Raw genomic sequence first — 22139 nt, forward strand, 5'->3', positions numbered from 1 at the left:
AATAAAAGTTATAAAAGTTAACTGAAACCGACTCCTGAATTTTGCCGGTTAACCGACATTTCCGGTTATTTAGGGGGCGGTTAATCGAAAGTTTCCTGTACAAGAGTAAAGAAGTTCTTTGAAGGGGTGACTGACATAGTGGATGGGGAAAATGCAGTAGGTGTGGTGTAAATGGACTTTCAGAAAATCTTAAAACAATACTGTTGTGTATGTACCTTTAAGAGAATAACTGGTCTCAGACTGCAGTACCGGCAGTGACCACCCCTGTATAAAAGGCGCTAGTGAGCCTCTGTTTCAGTTTCACTATTGACTTCCATCAGTAAAGACTTGTTTTGTTCAACTCCTGCTGTCCGTGTCTCAATCATTCACGGACATAATAAATACCACACAGATTATTAGAAAAGATTAAGGTGTCTGGAATTAGAGAGAGCGTAGCAAATTGGATTAAAAGCTGGTTAAAAGGGAGTGAACAGAGTAGGAGTCGAGGGTAGTTTCTCAGAATGGTTCGAAGCGGGTAGTGGTGTCCCACAGGGTTCTGTTCTGGGATCACGTCTGTTAATTATGTACATCAAATATTTGGATATAGGGCAAGAGGGAATGGTATCCAAATTTGTGGATGATTTTAAAATAGGAGGCATAGTAAATAATTCTAAGGACCCAAGGATGCTGCAAAAGGATATTAATTAGATAGTGGAATGAGCAAAAACATGGCAGATGGAATGCAATGTCAGTAAATGTGAGAATGGTGCATTTTGGTTTTTAAAAAAATACAAGAATAATTATACATTGAATGGGGGAAAGCTGGGTGATGTGAAAGAGCAAAGGGATTTTTGGGTTCAGGTTCCCAAGACATTAAAAGCAGAATCTTAAGTGGATAAGGCCTTAAAAGGTGACAGAATACTGGGTTTTATGGCAAGAGGTATAGAATATAAAAGTTGAGATACTATGGTGAATCTAATAAAACTGTAGTGAGAGCACAGTTGTGGTAAAGTCGGCTGTTTTAGACTCCATACTGTAGGACGGATGTTGAGGCAATAGAGAGGGTACAGCGCAGATTCATTAAGATGCTGACTAGTATTAGGAAATACAAATAAAAAGGAATACAGGTAGACTATCCTTTATCCGAAAACCTCGGGACCAGCCGTGTTTCGGTTTTCGGAGAATTTTGGATTTCGGAAGGTGGGGCGGGGGGGTCGGCGGGGGGTCGTGCGCACGACCCCCCGCCGACCCGACCCCCGCCGGCCCCGACCCCCGCGGACCCCCGCCGACCCCGACCCCCGCCGACTTACGGTCAGGGTCCGCGGGGGGGTCGGGGGTCGGCGGGGGGTCGTGCGCACGACTTACGCTGACGCTCAGCGTAAGTCGGCGGGGGTCGGGGCCGGCGTGGGTCCGCGGGGGGGCCGGCGGGAGTCCGCGGGGGGGGTCCACGGGGGGTCATGCGCACGACTTACGCTGAACGAAAAAACCTTCGGTTTTTAGAGGGTTTCGGTTTTCGGAAGTTCGGATAAAGGGTAGTCTACCTGTACTTGAAAAATTGTGGCTGTTTTCATTAGAACGGAGATTATGGGGTGATTTGATGAGAGGTTTAAAATTATGAAGGGATGGGACAGAGTAGATAGAAACAGACTGTTACCAGTGATTGAAGAATCTAGAATGAGGAGACACAGATATAACATTAAATGTAAGAGATTTAGAACAGAAAGCAGGAGAAACAGAGGGCAGCGAGGCTGTGGAATACACTACCGAAGTTAGTGATCGAAGCAGAGAGCATGTCAATATTTAAGAATGGGGTAGATAGGTGGTTGAAAGAAAAGGGAATAAAAGGACATGGGAACAAGCCATATGGGATTAGGACTACCGCCTGTATGGATGATAAACACCAATGTTGAGCTGAATGGCCAGTTTCTTTGCTTCAATTCTATGTAAAGTAATAAATTAAACATAACATTGATTAGGCCACAGAGTACTTAGTGCATCCCACCTTAAGGTGGCTTTGAATGACTTTCTAGAATTAGGTAAGTTATATTTTTTCACAACCACTACATATTTTAAGACGGCCTGAAGGCGCTCCGCTTCTTCCTTGAACAGAGGCTCGACCAGTCCCCATCCACCACCACCCTCCTCCGCCTGGCTGAACTTGTTCTCACATTGAACAACTTCTCCTTTGACTCCACTCACTTCCTCCAAATCAAAGGTGTTGCTATGAGAACCCGCATGGGTCCAAGCTATGCCTGCCTTTTCGTGGGATATGTGGAACACTCTTTGTTCCAGTCCTACTCGGGTCCCCTCCCTCACCTCTTTTTCCAGTACATTGATGACTGTATTGGCGCTGTTTCCTGCTCTCGCCCTGAACTAGATAATTTTGTTCACTTTGCTTCCAATTTCCACCCTTCCCTCACCTTCACATGGTCCATCTCCGACTCTTCCCTTCCTCGACTTCTCCGTCTCCATCTTTGGGGATAGGTTATTGATAAACATGCACTACAAGCCCACCGACTCCCACAGCTACCTGGACTACACTTCCTCCCACCCTGCTTCCTTTAAGGACTCTATTCCATTCTCCCAGTTTCTCCGTCTCCGCTGCATCTGCTCCGACGATGCCACCTTCCATACCAGTGCTTTTGACATGTCTTCCTTTTTCCTCAACCGAGGATTCCCCTCTACTGTGGTTGACATGGCCCTTGACTGTGTCCGTTCTATCTCCCGCACTACTGCCCTCACCCCTGCCCCTACCTCCCGGAACCACGATAGAGTTCCCCTTGTCCTCACCTTTCACTCCACCAGTCTCCACATTCAACGGATCATCTTCCGCCACCTCCAGCATGATCCCACCACAAAACACATCTTCCCCTCACCTCCCCTTTCAGCATTCCGAAGGGACTGCTCCCTCTGCGACACCCTAGTCCACCACTCTATCACCCCCAACACCACTTCCCCTTCACACGGCACCTTCCTGTGCAAGCGTAGGAGATGCAACACATGCCCTTGTACCTCCCCCCCCTTCCCACTGTCCAGGGCCCCAAACACCCCTTCGAGGTGAAACAGCGATTTACTTGTACTTCTTGCAATTTAGTATACTGTATTCACTGCTCACGATGCGGTCTCCTCTACATTGGGGAGACCAAACGCAGATTGGGTGACCGCTTTGTGGAACACCTCCGTTCAGTCCGTAAGGGGGATCCTGAGCTTCCGGCCGCTTGTCACTTTAATTCTCCGCTCCACTCCCACTCGGACCTCACTGTCCTCGGCCTCTTGCATTGTTCCACGGAAGCTCAGCGTAAGCTCGAGGAACAGCACCTCATCTTTCGATTAGGCACTTTACAGCCTTCTGGACTCAACATCGAGTTCAACAATTTCAGATCATAACCTTGGCCCCTATCATATATATATTTTTCATCCACACTTTTTGTCTGTCTTTTTTTCTTCTCTCCTACTTGGCAGCTGTCTTTCATTCTGCCAGCGCAATTCACACTTCATCTAGAACCATCCTTTGATTCTTAACCTGTCCCATTACCATCTCCTTTTGCCTTGAATATCTCTTAATATCTCTTAACTTCTCCTGCCTTCTATCCTATCACAGATCTTCCCTTTTGTTCTTTCATCCCCTCCCCCATTTCCCAGCCCCTGCACTTGCTTAAAAATCTGTTCTATTTCCTGCTTTTTTCCAGTTCTGATGAAAGGTCATCGACCTGAAACGTTAACTCTGTTTCTCTCTTCACAGATGCTGCCTGACCTGCTGAGTATCTCCAGCATTTTCTGTTGTTATTACATATTTTAGCTTGGTGTGCAGTCTATTATTTAAAATTTTTGTCAATTGACTGTCTTTATCAATGTACAGTATGTTATCCAATAGTTATAGTTCATCTTTCAGAATTGATACTCTTTTTTTTAATTCACTCGTCAGATAAAGAAATGTAATTCCTGTCTCACTTTATTCCAGATTGTGAAAATAACGGTGAATGCAGTTGTCAGCACTTGTCGATTAGCATCTTTCTTTAACACTGAGGAACTGAAGCGAATGACAGCATCCGACATTGGATCTAAAGAAGCAGAATACTACTTAACCCCTGCAGACACATCTGGCAAAAATGGTTACATGCCTGTTGAAGTAAGACGTTGTTGATAGTTATAGTCATTGTAAGCAGTCATCAGTTGCGTATAGATTTAATTGAAGAAAGGTTTTATAGAAATTTACTAATACATTTTGCACAATTTTAATTTCACTGATTGCATAGACTAAACCAATCCACACACAATTAGTTAAATTTTATGAAATTTGTTATGAATTTTAATATCATGCAAAATATAGAAATTAGTAAGTTTAAAAAAACACAAAATCCCTTGAAATGGAATGTTTCTACAATAAGCATTGTTACTAAAGAAGGAATGAATTATGAAATGAATTCTTAAATATTGCTTTCAGTGACAGGCTAAATGTAATCACTTCATTGATTTTCTAAACATTGTTTAAGACTAGTCTAATAGTTAATTAGGAACTTAAGACTGATGTAAAACATCTATTGGCCTGGATTTTGCAGTCAGCGGCTTACGCTTGCACTTGTCCACAGACTTGCTATGGGCTTTTGCACTGAAATTTGTGGTAATTAGAAATCCACTTCAGCACAACGTCCTACAGGGGATCTGGGACCTGTGTGAACAGGGAAAGCAACAGTGTATCTCCTTAACCAATCAGATTGAACATTTTTAATGAGCAGTGCAGATTCTAGACCAGGAAGTGTAAGTTAGAATATTTAATTCAATGCCAAATCATGTACAGAAAGCGAATTAAAGAGAGGGAAAGAAAGATGGATTAAGATAAAAGAGACGGGAAGAAAAAGTTTAAAAAAAAAAAAAATTTTAAGTCTCCAACAATAATTAAAATCCGAAGGAATAAGACTTCAGAATTGTAAAAGTTAATTTTCAGTGCCAGAGAGATTGTTTGACAGTAATTAAGACTTATCATGCTGTTAAAAATCTACTTTCCATGTGTTTCAGTGGTGAGTCTCTTGGCAAAATACCGGTATAGCGAAGCTTCTGGAGCAATAGGGCAACTCGGACAGCAACTTCCTGATTTCCGCATTTAACTTTGCATGTGTGGTCGCCGGAAGTTGCTGTCTGATGTACTCTTTAATAACGGTGAGCGCTGATAGACTCACTGTTACTTTTACTGCAAAATCCGGACCGTTATGTATAAAGCTAAGTAGGGTTGCAAACTTATTTTGGGAATTATAAGAATTGTTTTTATTTTACCAGGAGAAAATTAGTGTGATAACAGGATTTCAGTTTTTACCTTTGAAATACTGTCAAGAACACGTTAAGACTAGTACTTGTCCTGAGGCCATAACATCATTCAACAGTTTGAAAAATTTAGTCAAATAATTCTTTTCACTTTCCACCTGGTATCCGGTGTATTTTGCCTGAAGGTTTGGATTATAGCCAACATGGTACATTGTATTATTAGATTCAGAGCACTAGTTTCCTTTTTCCATAACAATGTGATTGAATTCAATTCAATGAAGATAGTGGTTTGCAAGCAGGTATAGAGTCCTTTATTTTCACAATGCAAATGGAATATTTATTCTGAAAGTTTGTTGAGGACAGGTTCGAACAGTGTTCTATAGTATAATGGCCCAGATTTTAATCTTTGTGGCGAAGGAACGGCTTTCACCGTTCACCTCGCTGACATTGCCCACAGACTTTTCGCGGGCTTAGTTCTGCTCCATTCTAACCTCTTTTCCTTATCAAGATGTGACAGAACAAGAAGCCACAAGCCCAATTGTATTTGGTGCTGCCAGACTTCATGCACTGTCACTCACTTTAGCACTTCCAAGCACTATGTCAGAGACATCCACCCTGGGGAGTTCATAAGCAAGTCAGAGGGGACTGCAATGTATGATACACAGATCACACAGCACACAACCATAACCCTTGAAACCCTAGCTGTGTTATATTGTGGAATGCCCCCAAGATCAATTCAGGCACCTGAAGCATCCGTTAAGTATGCCAAATTATTGGTTACAGGAAACTTTGTGCTATCCGGCACCGACGGGACCGAGCTGTTGCCGTTCCCTCAAAACTGCCGGACACTCCAGCGCTAATGTTGAAAGATACGGAAGCTTTTGAGTTCCGTATCTGTCAACAAACCCTTAGCAACAGCCTCTAAACAGTCCAAGCGTCTCTGTAGCTTAGCAACAGCTTCAGCAGACCTTGCAGAGCTTGACTATTGAGGAAAAAAGCAACGAGAAGAAAAAAAAACTAACGAAAACGGCTCCTGATTTTTGCCGGTGGCTCGAGCATTCCGGACAGTAAGCCTCCGGATAACACAAAGTTTCCTGTATTCAGTTATTACTCTGGCGAACGAATGGACCTCATTATACTTGTGCTCAGCTTATGTCCTGGGAAACTACACAGGCTGCAGAAGATAGATCTGCAAGAAACCATCAAGAGACTTGTCTTTCAGGCTCCAAGAGTGCTTTCTTGGTGAGCTGCCTCAAGTGGTTTTCAATTCATGGCTTTAAATTCTACTATAATTTGGATGTTGGACTCTTTAAATCTCTCCTGCTTTATTCCTATCCCTTAAAAAACCCTTGATGGTTGTCCTGTGGGTGAGAGGAGGAAATTACACAGAAGTGATCCCAGATGGACCATATGTCTTTATGCCCCTTTTGCATGGGACCACCCAAAAATAGCACGCGCTTCCTGCAGTTGCTAGAAATGATTGGAAAATGAAGTCAACTGAAAAAATGGGTGGAGACCAGGCGTAACTCCACACGATTTTCCATCTGGTCTGTCTGATCAGAAAATTAAGAATTTTGTGTCTAGTCTAGGTAAAGGATGTTTCTTCTGAACCAGACTTCGCACTTCAGAGTCCTAGCCAACCCTGAGTTGAACTTCCGACTCAGTATTAACCCAGTTAAGCAGTGCCTCGATTTTAAAATTCTCATCCTTGTTTTCAAATCCCTTCATGGACTCGCCCTCCCTATCTTTGTAATCTCCTCCAGCCCTATAACCCTCCAAGATAACTGCGTTCCTCCAATTCTGGCGTCTTGAGCATCTCCAATTTTAATCGCTCTACCATTGGCGGCCGTGCCTTCAACTGCCAAAGCCCTAGGCTCTAGAATTCCTTCTTAAACCTCTCTGCCTCTCTACTTCTCTTTCCTCCTTTAAGACACTCCTTAAAACTTATCTCTTTGGCCAAGCTTTTGGTCATCTGCCCTAATATCTCCTTAAGTGGCTCGGTTTCAATTTTGTTTGATAACGCTCCTGTGAAGCCCCTTGGGACATTTTACTACGTTAAAAGGCACTATATAAATACAAGTTGTTGTTATGTTCTCTCCATCACAAAGATAGCCTACATTCAACTTCGTAGCATTGCCTGCCTGTGCTTCTGCCTCAGCCCATTTTCTGATGAAACTCTCATCCATTCCTTTGTCACTTCCGACTTGACTATTCCAATACTTTTCTGGCTGACTTCCCATCTTCCACCGTCTGGAAATTCCAGCTCATCCAAAATTCTGCTGCCCGTATCCTGTCCTACCCACCTATCACCCTTGTCCTCGCTGACCTACATTGACTCCTGGTTCCTTACCGGCTTAAATTTAAAATTTTCATCTGCATTTAAATTTCCTCAAAGTCTTGCCCCTCCCTATGTCTGTAATCACCTCCATCCCTATAACCCTCCCCCACCCCGAACTCTCAGTTACTCCGACACTGGCCTCTTGTGCACCCGCTTCCCTTCATTCCATTGGCAGTGTATTTTCAACTGCCTAGGCCTCATGCTGCGGAATCCCCTTCCTAAGCACCTCTGTCTCTCCACCTTCCTCTCCTCCTTTACAGGGAATGGGAGCTGCATTTACGGGAGTTGCCAGTGGCACTCAATCCAAGGAAAATATCTGGGCCTAGAAATTGGAGGTGTTGGTGCTGGCCGTTAAGGCCAATTATGGCAAAAAAAACGATGGCTGCCTCACTTCCGCCCACTGCTGGCAGGTCCCGCGGCAGCCACCACTTTCGGCTGCGTGGTAGGGCTGCCGATGTCCGTGCTCACTAGGGATATGTAGATTATGCAGATTGCGACGTCAGTGCGTGTGTAACGCTCACTTGATGCCCAATCTACCATTTTGGAGTGCGCCACTCAAATTACCGGCCTGTGTTAATTACGACCAGCTGACCAAGTGTTTACAAGCAGGATGGAGCCTCCAGCAGCGTTATTTAAAGGAATCATCAGCAACAACTTGCAGCTGACATGTTTGACTGGCTCTGTGGAACTTTCTGCAACTCTTAACAGCTTTCGAAGCTTGTTTCAAGTTCCTAAGGTGATAGGGAGTGTTGGTGCAAGTTGAGAACACCTTCATGCTTATTTAAAGGCTTCTGCTCACAATGCTTGCCGTCATGGGGACTCTACTTGCAGCCCCCCTCGCGCTCGAGTATCTTCGGGAGAGGGAGCAGAGGCAGCGAAGAAGAGGAGAAGATGTGTGCAGCGGGAGGAGGGGGAGGGCCAGGAGGGATCTCAACAAGAGGCCTTACTCACCTAGGGTCTTCAAAGAGCACTTCTCTTATCTCCACTGAAGCGAGGAGCAGTGTATTAGGAGGCTCCGCTTCACAAGGAGATGGTCACAGAACTCTGCCACCTCCCGCAACCAAACCTGCAGGCTTAGAGCAGGGCGACAATGGCTCTTCCGGTGGCCCTCAAGGTTACCATGGTTCTCAATTCCTTCACCACCTGAATCCGGGAGGTCACAGAGGCTCTCTATACCAGGAGAAGTGACTACGTTGTCTTCTCTCTGAACAGAGAGAAGCAGGAGGAGCGCACATGTGGCTATACCAGGATAGTGGGCTTCCCCCATGGTGTAGGACGCCATCAACTGCACCCACATGGCTTTGCGAGTGTTGCATAACAATGAGATCTACCCTAACCGCAAAGACTACCACTCACTTAATGTGCAGTTGTTGTACAACCACATCCAGCGCATCCTGATCAATGCCCGCTATCCTGGCATCAGTCATGATGCCTTCATCCCGCGCCAGTCCAGTGTGCCAGCAATCTTCCACCCACCACGTCAAACCCGAGGGTGGCTGCTTGGAGATGAGGGCTAGCTGCTCGCCACCTGGCTGATGACTCCCCTCCGCAACCCCAACTCTTGTGCCCAGCACTCATATAATGAGAGCCATGCTTCCACCAGGAACATCATCGGGCAGCTGAAGCATCGGTTCCACTGCCTTGACTGCTCGAGAGGAGCCCTCCAGTACTTGGCAGAGCAGGTGTCCCATTTCGTGGTGGTCTGCTGTGTGCTTCACAACTTGGCCATCATGAGGGCGCAGCCCTTGCCAGCAGGAATTGCGGGACCACCTCAGGAAGATGGCGAGGAGGAGGAGGAGGATGAAGAGGAAGGGAGGAGGCGGAGGATGAAGGGAGGAGGCAGGCAGCAAACCCCTTTCTGCATGGGCTGTCCGTGAACGCCTCATCAGACTCCAATTTGAGTGAATGAAACCCCAGGTCCCCGTTGTTCACCACATCCACATCCCCATCATACCATCCCTCTGTCACGGAATATCACAGCGTCCTCCTGGGCACAAAGCTGAAATGAGAACCACCACAGAATAAACATTCCAAACAAAATTAATAAATTTATAACTACTAAATCTATATTACAATATCAACTGTGCAATCCCTTAGTGCCTGTCGCTCGTGTGCCCTTTCCTACTCTGGTGCTGCTACACAATGCTCTGCCAGTGACTGCAGCATGGCTGGTGAAAGACTGCTGAGTTTCCGTGAGGGAGAATTCAGATGGCTTTGCAGGACGACCTCGACCAGCTGTGGACCTAGAAGGGCCGACTGTAAACTGCACCACCTTGGCATGGGCGGCATCAGTCTGGGCTGGTTGGCTGGCTGACAGACAGCGGCAAGGACAGTGGTGGGAATGGTCACATTGCCAAGAGGCTCTCTGGCAGGCTTGCTATTGCACCTAGCATTTCGGTGTGCATGGCCATCACCCTTCTTCTGAAGGATGTCCCACCGAGGTCATCATCTGAGTCGTGCGCAGCAGAACTCGTGTGCGAACTCGCCTTCCGGGGAGCTGGCCCTTTCCCCCTGGGCTTGCTGTAGCTCACTCGTGCCCAGTGCCTCACCATGTGCAGATCTAAAGAGTGACAAATCCCTCGGACCAGATGGTTTCCATCCCAGGGTTTTTAAGGAAGTAGGTGAGCACATTGCAGATCTTCCAAAGTTCTCTCGATTCAGGAACCGTTCCTTTAGACTGGAAAATTGCGTATGTCACTCGTTATTTAAGAATGGCGAGAGAGGGAAACCAGGGAATTCTAGACCAGTTAGCCTAACATCTGTTGTTGGGAAATTGCTAGAGTCTATAATTAAGGATAGGGTGACTGAACACCTTGAAAATTTTCAGTTGATCAGAGAGAGCCAGCATGGATTTGTGAAAGTAGGTCATGCCTGACCTGATTGAATTTTTTGAAGAGGGGACTAAAGTAGTAGAGAGGGGAATGTCTATGGATGTTATTTATATGGACTTCCAGAAGGCATTTGATAAAGTCCCACATAAGAGACTGTTAACTAAGGTAGAAGCCCACGGAATTGAGGGTAAATTATTGACCTGGTTAGGAAATTGGCTGAGCGGCAAGAGACAGGCAGTAGGGATAATGGGTAGGTACTTAAATTGGCAGGATGTGACTAGTGGTGTCCCGCAGGGATCTGTGTTGGGGCCTCAACTATTCACAGTATTTATTAACGACTTAGATGATGACATAGACAGTCATGTATCCAAATTTGCCGATGATACAAAGATAGGTGGCATTGTAGGCAGTGTAGATGAAAGTATAAAATTACAAAGGGATATCGACAGATGAAGTGAATGGGCAAAACTGTGGCAAATGGATTTCAATGTAGGCAAATATAAGGTCATCCACTTTGGACCTAAAAAGGACAGAACAGGGTACTTTCTAAATGGTGAAAAGCTAAAAACAGTGGAGGTCCAAAGAGACTTTGGGGTCCAGGTACATAGATCATTAAAATGTCATGAACAGATACAGAAAATAATTAAAAAGGCTAATGGAATGCTGGCCTTTATATCTAGAGGACTAGAATACAAGGGGATAGAAGTTATGCTGCAGCTGTACAAAACCTTGGTTAAACCACACCTGGAGTACTGTGAGCAGTTCTGGGCACCAGACCTTAGGAAGGAAAAATTGGCCTTGGAGGGACTTCAAGGGTTAAGTTACGAGGAGCGATTACACAAATTAGAGTTGTATTCCCTAGAATTTAGAAAGTTAAGGGGTGATCTGATCAAAGTTTTCAAGATATTAAGGGAAACAGATAGAGTAGATAGAGAGAAACTATTTCTGCTGGTTGGGGATTCTAGGACCATGGGGCATAGTCTAAAAATTAGAGCCAGACCTTTCAGGAGTGAAATTAGGAAACACTTCTATACGCAAAGGGTGGTAGAAGTTTGGAACTGTCTTCCGCAAACGGCAATTTGATGCTAGATCAGTTGTTAATTTTAAATCAGAGATTGATAGCTTTTTGTTAAATAAAGGTATTAAGGGATATGGGCCAAAGGCAGGTATATGGAGTTAGGTCGCAGATCAGCCATGATCTCATTGAATGGTGGAACAGGCTCGAGGGGCTCAATGGCCTACTGATGTTCCTATGTCCTATGTTTCTAGCTGCGCGGCCGCGCAAGCCGCTCACCACCTTATACATTGTAAATACCGCGCATGTGCAGAAATTTAAAGGGACGAGCATTAAAAGAAACAGGCTGTGCAGAACAAAGTGCAGCTTACAGGGAACATTGGTACAGAGGCTCAAAAAGATTTAGACAGGGAGCTAGAGTTGACCTCTTCAGCTGAAAAAGAAAAGGCCAAGGAACGTAGTGATGAAGACTGTGCACCAGAGCTAGCCACTCCCTCTAGCCCAGCTGTTCTAGTATAGCAATGACTCTGGAAGATTGCCCAGGTATATCGTATCCACAAAAAACAGGATAAATCTACCCCGGCCAATAACTACACTATTAGAGTTCGCCCAATAACGTGTAAAGCGATGGAAAATGTCGTCAATATTGCCATGAAGTGACATGCCGGCAGAACCACTTGACTCCAGACCTTACCACAGCCTTGATCCAGATATGGACATGAGCAGCATTTGACCTAGTATGGCACCAAGAAGTGTTGGCAAAACTGAAGTCAAATGGGGTGGGTTGGTAGTTCAGGCCAAGGGGGGGGCGGGGTTCGGGTCGAGGGAAAACGTTCCAGTGCCTGGAACCATACATGATGTACTGGCATATGGCTCTGCCTGATTGAGTCCAATCATCACAGCCTCAGAAATTTGCCACAGGAGATCCTCAGGAAAGTGCCCTTGGCCCAATCATCTTCAGCTGCTTCATCAATGACCTGCTCTCTGTTAGAACATCAGGAATGGGGCTGTTCACTGAAGAATCCACAGTATTGAGCTCCATTTACAACTCATTTCAATAATGAAGCACCCCATACCAGCCTACAGCAAGACCTGGTTAACCTCCAGGCTTAGGCTGACAAGTAGGAGGTAACATTTACAGGACACAAAAGTTTCAAGTAATGACTATCTAGAAGAAAATAAGGCCCAGCCATCTCCCACTGACCTTGAACGGCACCACCATCCCCTAGTCCCCCAGCAACATTGTGGGGGATGCCATTGACCAGAAGCTTAATTAGACAAGCCCCATCAAAACTTTGGTTACAACAGCAGGGAAGAGACTGGGTACTGTATAACGAGTAGCTCACCTCCTGCCTTTCAGTTCGGTAAAAATTCAAACACTCTCAGGGGGGGAAACTCTCCACTGGCTGGAGTCATACCTAGCACAAAGGAACTACCATAAGTGGAATAAAGTAATTTTGGCTGAACAACTTGTAATAGCAGTAAAGCACTCATTTTTCTCACGGATGGACTACGAAATTGTAAAGTATGGTGTTCTTACTGTGTATGACTTAAAATTTTTGCCTGTATGCTTCAGGCATTAGGAAATTACAGAAAACTCCTTATGGGACTTAGATAATTAGTGATGGAGCTGGAGGAGACTTGGCAGTTGTGGTTAGGTGGAGAGAATGTATCTAATTGTAAGGGACAGAGATAACAATGGAGGTCCAAAGAGATTTAGGGGTCCATGTACACAGATCACTAAAATATAGTAGCCAGGTACAAAAAATAACCAGAAAGACTAATGGAATGTTAGGCTTTATAACTAGATGGCTAGAATATAACAGGGAGAAAGTTTTGCTACAGCTGTACAAAAGACCTGATACAAAAGCAAAATACTGTGGATGCCAGAAATCTGAAATAAAACAGAAAATGCTGGAGATACTCCGGTCAGGCAGTACCTATGGAGAGAGGAACGGTTGGAATTTTCAGGGGTCCGTGAGGGCACAATTGGAGGCGGGTCGGGTGGGAAACTTAGCAGCGGGTCAGGAACCCGCCGTTTTCCCGCCCCCACGTGTCTTTTCCTCGGGCGTGTTTGCCGGCGTGGCAGCGACCCGAATGGCTGAGGCAGAAGAGCTAATTTAAATAATTGAGGTACTTGTCAGACCCTCAAGTGCCTTTTTCACCCTACCTTTCAAATTTCCCTGGATGAGCACGGGAAATCACGCAGCTCGGGAACCACTTCTGTGAAACTGAGGCACAAGTTGAGTGGCCATTGATCCACCTTATTAGTGCACAGCATGAAAAGTACAATTAAGAAGTCCAACCTCTCGGCTGATCACTTTCAAAAGGCAGATGCTTTTGCTGACTGCATTGTCAGCACAGATTTAGTTTCTGGAGATTGCAAGTGTTTCCAGCAACGTCCGCATCCAGTGTCACCTCAGTGGTAGAACCTATTACATCATTGACAGATTGCTTCTGTCATCTCTACTTGACCTGCCATCTATTCCATCAGCATGGCTGCCATTTATGCTGTCTCACCTTGGTCCTTGGAATCAGACCACGATGAGCCTCAACACTAGCAGCACCAATAACAACACTGTGGTAAACCACTGTTATAGTTATCACTGTATATTGTTCTCACTGTCACATCACTACACGAGGTCGCCTCTTGTCGCACTGTTATACCTGGGCTGACCACCTCCGACTCCGCCCATTACCTGCCCAGGTATAAAGGTAGCTGACTGGCTAGTATTCCTCCCTGTTGGATCGGATCACCCACGAGGGTGGGCTCTGTTATTTAGCCAATAAAAACCTTCAGTTACGTTCTTAACTCGTCGCCTTTTATTGGACTAATTGATAGGCATATCAATTTTATTGGCTAAATTTTAAAGATGTCTGATAATGAACAGCAACAGCAAGGAGCTCACCCAGCAGCACAGCAACAGCAGCCTCCAGACAACGGGCCACACCAGCCGGCTTGGCTGCAAGCCTTGAAACCACCATACCTGGATCTAAACCCACAGGCACCAAACTCAGCCAACGACTTCAAACACTGGCTGGACTGCTTCGAATCGTACCTGGAGGAAGCCGTCGTCCCTCAGAGATCCAAACTAAGAGTCCTGAAAGCCCAAGCGAGCCCGAGAGTATATACACTCATCCAGGACATGACTACGTACGACGACGCCATCAACCTACTGAAACAGCAGTACCGGAGCCCGGTAAACTACATGTACACTAGGCATCTCTTAAGATCTCGCCAGCAACAGCCAGGAGAATCGATAGCTGAATTTTCACGAGCGCTGAGACAACTCGGCAGGAACTGTGACTTTAAAGCGGTGACGGCTACTGCGAACATGGAAGACAATGTCCGCGACGCCTTGGTGAGAGGCCTACGTTCCGACTACACACGGCAAAGACTGCTTGAAGCTAAGGACATAGACCTGGACAAGGCCGAAGCCCTCGCCCTCACCCTAGAGGCCACCCAGCAAGACCAGGAAGCGTTTGCCAGGTACTATTCGCGACCCTGGGACTCGGGCCCGACCCCCACCCCACCACCCTTCACAGCGCTGCCCCCGGGACCTACCTCAGCGTCTGCATCACGGATCCGACCGGGCCCGCTAGCCCCGGTACCGGCCCCAACATCAGGCAACCCCGATCGGGCCGCTGGCTGCTTCTTTTGCGGCCAGGAGAAGCATCCGAGGTCGCGCTGCCCAGCCAAAAACTCGACCTGCAAAACCTGCCTCAAGAAAGGCCACTTCTCCAAGGCCTGCAGAAGCAAATCCTCAGAAGCCAGCAGTGCCTCATGCGAACCCTGGGGGCGGCCATCTTTGTGCGGGGCAGCCGAAGCCTGCAGAGCCTCATGGGAAAACCAGGGGCGGCCATCTTTGTGCGGGGCAGCCGAAGCCTGCAGAGCCTCATGGGAACAGCAGGGGCGGCCATCTTTGTGCGGGGCAAACGATTTAAACAGAGCCTCATGTGAACTACGGGGGCCGCCATCTTCGCCGCCATCTTGTCATGACAACGACGCGCTCATCTACACCCTAGCTTCCGTGACCCTGGATCAAGCCCGCCCGCACCACCTGGCCAGCTCAATGATGGACATCAAAGTCAACGGCCACGCCACGACCTGCCTGTTCGACAGCGGAAGCACGGAGAGCTTCATCCACCCAGACACGGTGAGCCACTACTCCCTCCCCGTCCTGCCAACGCGCAGCCGCATCTCGATGGCATCGAGGTCGCACGCCACAGACATCAGCGGCTACTGTGTCGTGACATTGTCGGTTAAAGGGACAGAGTATAAAAATTTTAAACTCCTCGTACTCCCCCAGCTGTGCGCTGCCGTCATACTAGGGCTGGACTTCCAATCCCACCTCCAAAGTGTAACCCTAGCATACGGTGGACCCCTCCCCCCACTCACAGTCGACAACCAGCGAAAGTTAAACCGCCCACCGCGTAACACCTGCAGCCTATCCACCCTCAAGGTACCGCCACCTTCCCTGTTCGCTAACCTCACCCCCGACTGCAAACCTGTCGCTACTAAGAGCAGGCGGTACAGCGCTGGGGACAGAGCCTTCATTAGCTCTGAGGTGCAGCGACTCCTGAAAGAGGGCATTATTGAGGGGAGCAGCAGCCCCTGGCGTGCCCAGGTGGTGGTAGTCAAGACCGGCGACAAAAATCGCCTGGTTATCGACTACAGCCAGACCATAAACAGATACACCCAGCTGGACGCATACCCCCTCCCCCGCATATCGGACATGGTCAATGAGATTGCACAATACCGCGTATTCTCGACCATCGACCTCAAGTCGGCCTACCACCAACTCCCCATCAGCCCGGAGGACAGCCAGTACACCGCCTTCGAGGCGAATGGCCGCCTCTACCAATTCCTTAGGGTCCCCTTTGGTGTCACCAACGGGGTCTCGGTTTTCCAACGGGAGATGGACCGGATGGTTGACCAGAACGGACTACAGGCCACTTTCCCCTATCTCGATAACGTCACCATCTGCGGCCGCAACCGGCAGGACCATGACGTGAATCTGGAGAAATTCCTCCGTACGGCCCAACGGCTGAACCTCACCTACAATAAGGAGAAATGCGTGTTTAACACAGCGCGCCTTGCCATCCTTGGCTGTGTAGTAGAGAACGGAGTCATCGGCCCCGACCCCGAAAGAATGCGCCCCCTCATGGAGCTACCCCTCCCCCACTGTCCAAAAGCACTTAGGAGAACCCTGGGGCTTTTCGCCTACTATGCCCAATGGGTACCCAATTATGCGGACAAAGCCAGACCCCTCCTGAAAACCACATCCTTCCCCCTCACGGAAGAGGCGTGCGCGGCCTTCTCCCTCATTAAGGGAGACATAGCCAAGGCCACAATGCACGCAGTGGATGAGTCAATCCCCTTCCAAGTGGAGAGCGATGCATCCGACTTCGCCCTAGCCGCTACCCTTAACCAGGAGGGTAGGCCGGTAGCCTTCTTCTCAAGGACCCTACAGGGCCCCGAGACCCGACACTCGTCGGTCGAGAAGGAAGCCCAGGCAATTGTGGAGGCAGTACGGCGCTGGAGGCACTACTTGGCAGGCAAACGATTTACCCTCCTCACCGACCAACGCTCGGTTGCCTTCATGTTTAATAACAAGCTGAGGGGCAAGATCAAGAACGACAAAATCTTGAGGTGGAGAATCGAGCTTTCCACCTATGATTATGAGATCTTGTACCGGCCCGGTAAACTGAACGACCCCCCTGATGCTCTTTCACGCATTACATGCGCCAGCGCGCAAAGTGATAGACTTCAGACCCTCCACAATGACCTCTGCCACCCCGGAGTCACCAGACTCTACCATTTCATTAAGGCCCGCAACCTGCCATACTCCATCGAGGAGGTCAGGACCATGACCAGGAACTGCCAGATCTGTGCTGACTGCAAACCGCACTTCTATAAGCCGGACAGAGCAAGCCTGATCAAGGCCACCCGCCCCTTCGAGCGTCTGAGCATCGACTTCAAGGGGCCCCTACCGTCATCCGACCGTAATGTGTACTTCCTCAACATCGTTGATGAGTACTCCCGTTTCCCCTTTGCCTTCCCCTGCCCAGACATGACCAGTAACACGGTCATTAAATGCCTGAACAAACTCTTCGCCTTGTTCGGGTTCCCAAACTATATACATAGTGACCGGGGCGCCTCCTTCATGAGCGAGGAACTCCGTCAGTTCCTATTGGAGAGGGGTATTGCAGCAAGCAGGACCACCAGCTACAACCCCCGAGGGAACGGCCAGGTGGAAAGAGAGAACGCGACGGTATGGAAGGCCACCCTCTTAGCCTTAAAGTCTAAGGGCCTCCCAACCTCCCGCTGGCAAGAGGTCCTCCCGATTGCGCTGCACTCCATCCGGTCACTACTTTGCACTGCCATTAACACCACCCCCCATGCTCGAATGTTTGTCTTCCCCAGGAAGTCGACTACGGGAACCACCCTACCAACCTGGCTGACCTCTCCGGGACCCGTCTTGCTGCGAAAGCACGTGAGGGCCCATAAAACGGACCCCCTGGTCGAGAAGGTGAACCTCCTGCACGCCAACCCCCAGTACGCCTATGTGGCTTACCCAGACGGACGGGAGGACACTGTCTCCTTACGAGACCTCGCACCCTCACCCCCCCCTCCCAACCCCCCGAGTCCAGCCGAGGTAGACGGCATGCCGGAACCCCACGAGCCTTTGCTGACTACGCAGACACCAGCTTTAACACCGGATAATGTACCACCGCCGCTGCGACGATCGGAGAGGCTAACGAAGCCTCCGGACAGGCTGACATACCAGAGCTGGTAATACACTTCACCCCGCCGGACTCTAATCTAAACAAGGGGTGAATGTGGTAAACCACTGTTATAGTTATCACTGTATATTGTTCTCACTGTCACATCACTACACGAGGTCGCCTCTTGTCGCACTGTTATACCTGGGCTGACCACCTCCGACTCCGCCCATTACCTGCCCAGGTATAAAGGTAGCTGACTGGCTAGTATTCCTCCCTGTTGGATCGGATCACCCACGAGGGTGGGCTCTGTTATTTAGCCAATAAAAACCTTCAGTTACGTTCTTAACTCGTCGCCTTTTATTGGACTAATTGATAGGCATATCAAACACCACCAACCTTCTCCTCGACCACCTGATACTGCACATGACAGAGGGCATCAGCGCAGGGCTGCACTGTGCTGGAGGCGATACCCCCAACATGGTATACAGGCAGAGGATGAGCTTCCTCAACATGACGCAGCAACTGTGCCAAAGGAAGCTCAGGGTATCACGCCAGGTCGTCGCAGACATTTGCACATTGCTGGAGGAAGACCTGCAGCCCAAAGGAGCGGGTGGACACACCTTACCAGTGGCTGTCAAAGGTCGCCAGCGCCCTCAACTTCTTCACCTCAGGCTCCTTCCAGGGATCTGCATCAGACATTTGCGGCACCTCGCAGTCGGCCGCCCACAGATGCATCACCCAGGAAACCGATGCCCTCTTTGACAAGTCAGCCAATTATATCAACTTTGCCACCGATGAAGCCAGTGTTACTGAGCGGGTGCTTGGCTTTGCCACTCTGCCTGGCTTCCCATGGGTGCAGGGTGTCATCGACTGCACACATGTGGCCATCAGGGTACCCCATCACCCAGGATTGTTTGTGAACCACGAGGGCTTCCACTCCCTCAATGTGCAGCTCGTCTGCAACCACAGGAAGATCACCATGCATGTGTGCGCAAAGTTCCCTGGCAGCTGCCATGACTCTTTCATCCTGCGCCAGTCCACCCTCCCTCAGCTCTTCGCTCCTCCAGACAGACTTTCTGGCTGGCTGCTTGGAGACCAGGGCTATCCACTGAAGACGTGGCTCATGACACCCTTGAGGAGGCAAAGTACTGAGGCCCAGGAGAGATATAATGAAAGCCACATTTCCACCAGATGTGTCATAGAGCAGACAATAGGCATGCTGAAAATGTGCTTCAGATGTCTTGACAGATCTGGAGGAGCCCTTCAGTACGCACCAGCCAGGGTCTCCAGAATCATCGTAGTCTGCTGCGCCCTGCACAAAATAGCGCAGCAGCGAGGATTAGCGCTGCATGAGGAGCAAGGCACTGAGCACTCAGCCTCTTCGGAGGAGGAGCATCAGCTGGAAGATGAGGAGGAGGATGAGGAGGAGTAGGAGGATCCTGTGGTCTAGATCCCACCAGCACCCAAGCACATTGCTGCCCGGGAGGCCAGGGATGGGCTCATCATGGCTAGATTTACTTAACTTTACGCATTACACCCTTATGGTTGCCACATGCTGCACCAGGTTGGCACCACCCCACAGCAACACCATAAAGCATCCCTACAATGACCAAGCCATTCCTTTCACACTGACCACCATTGCTGGGGGTAATGTTATGTCTCACCATTCACTCCAACTCACTAAGCCACTTCCAAAGGTGCACACAAATTTGCCCATGACCTCAAAGTGGTGAAAATAAAGATTTTTATCTGTGACATCACAGTAACGGAAACTTTACAGAAACATTTAATAAAACATATTAGTGGCTACCCTTGTGAATCTACTTGTGTTTCATCTTTCTCTTGCATTTGCTTCTACGAGGTGATACTCCATGTGGCTTCAGCAGAGGTAGCCTGTTCACTTCCCTGCTGCGACTGCACGAGTCCTTTTGGCGGATATCCTCTGGGTTTTGGAGTCTCTGATGGCCTCGCCAAAGTCTGCTCCTCCTGTGATTGTGCAGGAGCAGACTCCGCTATCGTGATCCCAGGAGGCATCTGGGGCTCTGACTGTGTGAGGTGGGGTGGGGCATAGGGGGAGAAGTGTGAGCGCTTTAAGAAGAGCCCCCTCTCACCATCACCCCTCTCACAGGCCACCTACACTTCCCTGCTAGCAAGGAGCTGGAGAACACCTTGCTGCACAGCAGTGGGGCCATGAGGACCCACTTCTATGTGGGCATCCCTCCTAGAAAGGACATCTGAGCCTTTGCCATCTATTTTCCTTAGATAGCCATCTATTCTCCATAGAGACCATGTGAGTGGCGCATTAGCCGCTCCATGTAGGTGGCCATCCTTTCCATGGAAGAGCCTACAATCGCCATCGCCTGTGACACGGTGGTGCTCATGTTAGAAACATAGAAGATCGGAGCAGGAGTAGGCCATTCGGCCCTTCGAGCCTGCTCTGCCATTCAATGAGATCCTGGCTGATCATCCAAATTCAGTACCCTGTCCCTGCCTTCTCCCCATATCCCTTGATCCCTTTAGCCTTAAGAAATATAGCCAACTCCTTCTTGAATATATTCAACGAACTGGCCTCCACCGCCCTCTGTGGCAGAGAATTCCACAGGTTCACCACTCTCTGGGTGAAGAAATTCCTCCTCATTTCAGTCCTAAATGGCTTACCCCTTATCCTTAGACTATGACCCCTGGTTCTGGACTCCCCGGCCATCAGAAACATCCTTCCTGCATCTAGTCTGTCCAGGCCTGACAGAATTTTATAGGTTTCGATGGATCCCCTCTCAATCTTCTAAACTCCAGTGAGTATAAGCTCAATCGACACAATCTCTCCTCATACGTCATTCCTGCCATCCCAGGTGTTAGCCTGGTGAGTCTTTGCTGCACTCCTTCCATGGCAAGAACGTCCTTCCTCAGATAAGGCGACCAAAACTGCACACAATACTCAAGGTGCGGTCTCACCAAGGCCCTGTACAACTGCAGCAAGACATCCTTGTTCCTGTACTCGAACCCTCTTGCTACGAAGGCCAACATACCATTTGCCTTCTTAACCGCCTGCTGCACCTGCATGCTTACCTTCAGCGACTGGTGCACAAGAACACCCAGGTCTCTCTGCACTTCCCCTTCTCCCAATCTATTGCCATTCAAAAAATAATCTGCCTTCCTGTTTTTGACACCAAAGTGGATAACCTCACATTTATCCACATTATAGTGCATTTGCCATGTTTCTGCCCAATCACCCAACCTGTCCAAAAAGTACTGGAGTTTCACGACATCCTCCTCACAGCATACCCCCCCCACCCAGCTTTGTGTCGTCTGCAAATTTGGAGATATTACATCCAATTCCCTCGTCCAGATCATTAATATATATTGTGAACAGCTGGGGTCCTAGGACCGATCCTTGCAGTACTCCACTAGTCACTGCCTGCCACTCGGAAAACGACCCGTTTATTCCAACTCTTTGCTTTCTGTCCGCCAACCAGTTCTCTATCCAAGTCAATATCTTGCCCCCAATCCCATGTGCCTTAATTTTGCATGCTAATCTCTTATGCGGGACTTTATCGAAAGCCTTCTGAAAGTCCAAATACACCACATCCACTGGTTCTCCCTTATCTATTTTACCAGTTACATCCTCAAAAAATTCCAGTAGATTAGTCAAGCATGATTTACCTTTTGTAAATCCATGTTGACTTTGTCCGATCCTGTCACTGCTTTCCAAGTGCTCTGCTATTACATCTTTTATAATGGACTCTAGCATTTTCCCCACTACCGATGTCAGGCTTACCGGTCTATAATTCCCCGCTTTTTCTCTACCACCTTTTTTGAATAGTGGGGTAACATTAGCTACCCTCCAATCCATGGGTACTGTTGTATCCATGTGTTAATGGAGACACGGAATGCAGGAGTTGGTTTCACAGGTGTTTACTGAACAAAGTCTGGAGGTGAACTAACAGATACAAGACACTATACAGGCTTATATAGCCCGAGTGGCCATTAC

General features: G+C 48.3%; 1 protein-coding gene across 3 annotated transcripts in view; it reads left to right on the top strand.

Annotated features, from left to right (window-relative positions):
* Nucleotides 1–22139, top strand: part of LOC147114980 (ATP-binding cassette sub-family C member 9-like) — a 332333-nt gene that overhangs the window by 150068 nt on the left and 160126 nt on the right. For all 3 annotated transcript variants that reach the window (XM_085993156.1, XM_085993155.1, XM_085993157.1), the window contains one exon: nucleotides 3941–4108. In XM_085993156.1, the coding sequence (XP_085849282.1) occupies nucleotides 3941–4108 (168 nt within the window). The remainder of the gene's footprint in view (nucleotides 1–3940; nucleotides 4109–22139) is intronic.

The sequence above is a fragment of the Somniosus microcephalus genome, chromosome 7, assembly GCF_052327205.1.
Source record: "Somniosus microcephalus isolate GS21.2 chromosome 7, FLI_Smic_1.0, whole genome shotgun sequence".
NCBI lineage: Eukaryota > Metazoa > Chordata > Chondrichthyes > Squaliformes > Somniosidae > Somniosus > Somniosus microcephalus.